This window comes from Hylaeus anthracinus, unplaced genomic scaffold, assembly GCF_026225885.1.
Source record: "Hylaeus anthracinus isolate JK02 unplaced genomic scaffold, UHH_iyHylAnth1.0_haploid 11863, whole genome shotgun sequence".
In the NCBI taxonomy this organism is placed as follows: Eukaryota; Metazoa; Arthropoda; class Insecta; order Hymenoptera; family Colletidae; genus Hylaeus; species Hylaeus anthracinus.
This window is the reverse complement of record NW_026534232.1, coordinates 6270-9385: the sequence shown is the minus strand read 5'-3', so window position 1 is coordinate 9385 and position 3116 is coordinate 6270. Positions and strand designations below refer to the sequence as shown.

Genomic DNA, 3116 nt, shown 5'->3' with positions numbered 1-3116 from the left:
CAGACAGCAGAATATTTTGTTGGTGTCTAATTCTTACATGGAATAGCGGCCATCCATTTTTTTTCGCAATTCCTCATCTTTAGGAAATAAAAATATAGAATTAAAATTATGTTTTAATGCACTATCATAGTTACTCTTACAATTAGGAACAGAGCAACGTCGCGGCATTATTAATTAATAAATGTAATAATGTAAATTTAAAGAAATAGTCTACAAGTGTAAATAAATAAATGGACTACGCACAAAGTAAACACCTGCAGAGTTGATATAAATAAATATAACTTACCATTGCACTCACCATCCTCAACAGATTCCCTGGAAACATTTAAAAAATAGGAGAGAAATGAAAAGCCCAGTAGAGGGAGACAGTAGTTGGGAAGCTGTAGGGACTTACATATAGTCATAGGTCCAAGCAACATTACCAACCTAAGCTAGAGAATCTAGCGTGAGGAGATTTTCGTCGTTTTGAATAAGAGACGCAGCAAGAGCCGTTAGAAGTTCGTTAGCGTTGTTAGCGTCGCGACATGTGCCCATCTTGTTAGAGGAAATTAAGAAAAGAAAACCCGAAAAGCCGTGTCTAATATACAAGTACAAGATTACCTTCCTCGGGCAAAAGTAATTGTTCAATAAAAGTTTAGGGGTAGAAATACGCTACAAAGCTGTGGGGACTTTCCCCTAGGCTTGGTCAGGTTGGCTCTATCGTCATGTCGGCGTGGGGTGTTTCCGGAGAGTGGCGAGCGTACAACTGAGGAGGGTGCAACTGTTTTTCGCTGGAGACTGGAGACGCTTAGTCTTTTACGAGCTGTTACGTACGAAGTCAATCCCTTCAAAACTAGTGTTATTATTGTATTAAATAAATTAAACACCGTTCAGAATTTGCACGTCTATCACGCATACTATTGTTAGTAAATCAATCCCCTCAAAGCCGGTTGTAGCGAGAGGCCGGAAGGCTGATAGGGTATGGTGGGTTAGGTATATCCAGGTATACCGAAGCCGGACTCTCGCACTGTTGTCATTTTTGCCTCAGCACGGCTGAGCAGGGACCGTCTTCTGAATTCCGAATCCCCACGTCGCGTCTCATCGCAAGATAAGCTTTTCCTTTATTAAATTACAATTTTTGGATTATGTTATGGATTTATTCGTCATAACAGGATATAACGGGATGAATGAAAGTACAATAGAAGTTCCGTATAATTATTATTTCTTTTTATTCAGAACTGGTATTTGCTGATGAACTAGTATCGTCTGAATCATTTAAATTTGTAATAAATGGTTCTATTACTGATTCAATTATACCATCTAATTGCAAAAATTTATCTTCGAAATTAATTACTACATGATCGATACACGTTTTCCAATTGTCTGCAATAACATTATTTACTGCCTCGGTAAAGAAACGTGTCATATCGTTAAATTTAAAAGTTGTATTTCTCGTTGCAACATAATTTGTCACCTGAGTCCATATCATCTGTATGGGATTTAATTCGCAGTGATACGGTAGAAGTCTTAAAATTGTTACATTTTTTCTTTTGACTATTTCATCTACTGCATAATTGTCTGGTACTTGTTGTTGTTTCATAATATGTAGTAATTCGATTTTTATTATATCGTCTGCGAACGTTATCCCTCTTGCCCGTAACCATTGTTGGATGTCAGCTTTTTTCCACTTGCTGGTCGAAATTTTATCTATTTTACGACTGTGGTATGGAGCGTTGTCCATAACGACCACTGAATTTTCTTCTATTATACTAATAACTTTAGAAAACCAATCTTCAAATTTTGCCACATTCATTTCTTCGTGGTAATTCATAGTTTTTTTGGACTCAAAAGTCCATAACATCCCATTTACAAAACCATTTACACTTCCGATGTGGGTAACTATTAATCGTTTTCTCTTGTCGGAAGGATTTTTTAAACCGGTTGATAGACCGCTGGAATGTGCAGTTAGAGCCAATGTGATACTTGTGTCTTTCCATACAAAATTTTTAGTATGTCCTGCATTAATCCATGTTTCGTCCAAATAGTATATTTTGCTATTAGCCTCCCGGAATTGTTTCACTTAACGTAAATACACTAGCGTACAAGCAAACCGGAACGATTTTTCAAATGCTCATAACTACGAGAGTTTTCAACAGATTTCGATGAAACTTCGTGAGGAATAGTCTTTAAGTGTCTTCTGGGTGTGTGCAAAGTTGCATTTGCGAGGGTTGATGTGAAGGGGTTAATTCACCACCCTAAAGGGGAGTGTGTAAAAAAACGCTTTTTTGGAACAGGCCAGAGATGACGGAAGGGGTTGAAAAATTCAAAAAAACCTTTGGGGCGACTTTCCTTGATGCCCTCTACAAAATGCACTCCTTGAAATTCCTCTCGGACAAACCCAACCCCCATAACCTTACACCCCCTTTAAAATTCACAATTTTTGGATGGACGGAAACGGCATTCAAAAGTGGTGCGAGACCCTGCGCCCGTACGTGGTCAGCCCATGTTAAATTGGAGTCCGGTCTGGTCTGACCACGTACGGATGCAGGCTCTCGCTCCACTTCTGAATGCCGGCCTACTTACTACTCTTTCAAATTTGCGCCGATTTGATATCAAAAGCGTGATTCCAATAATCTGATTTTTTGGAGACCTGTTAATAAAGCATTCGCGCGTCCGAATCCATGAACGGCGTTGACGTGAGGTTACTCGTTCACCTTGCAGATGGGCCTGAAGTTGGAAGCGAGTTTTTAAAAAAATTGACATTTTCGTATTTTATTTCCATTTACGGGGAAAAACGACATCAAAACTGTGTCGCCCCAATGCCATGGACTGTACCACATGTGTTCCACGCAACGAAACGTCGTTCCAACCCTTACACTTGGGGGTGGACCACCCCTACCTTTGCCCCCGCTCCTCAGCTCCGAGAGCAGTTTTCGAAACGGGACCTTTTCGGCGTTCATCCTTAACGTATCGAGAACAAACGGTGAATTTCATCGCCCTCCGATGTGTGGAAGTGCTCCCTTATAAAGGGGATTGAAAATTTGCGAGCTGTTCCACCCCCCCACCCCCCAAAGGGTTCTTATGAGGTGCACGGTATGAGTGATAGCATTGTTTGGATCAGGGGAGTCCAGAGAATG

The 3116-nt window shown here is 40.3% G+C and overlaps 1 protein-coding gene across 1 annotated transcript; it reads right to left on the bottom strand.

Moving 5' to 3' along the window:
* Positions 1-1207: 1207 nt before the first annotated feature.
* Positions 1208-1810, bottom strand: LOC128896630 (uncharacterized). The gene has a single exon (XM_054159988.1). The coding sequence runs from the start codon at positions 1808-1810 to the stop codon at positions 1208-1210; it is 603 nt and encodes a 200-aa protein (XP_054015963.1).
* Between the last annotated feature and the right edge of the window lie 1306 nt (positions 1811-3116).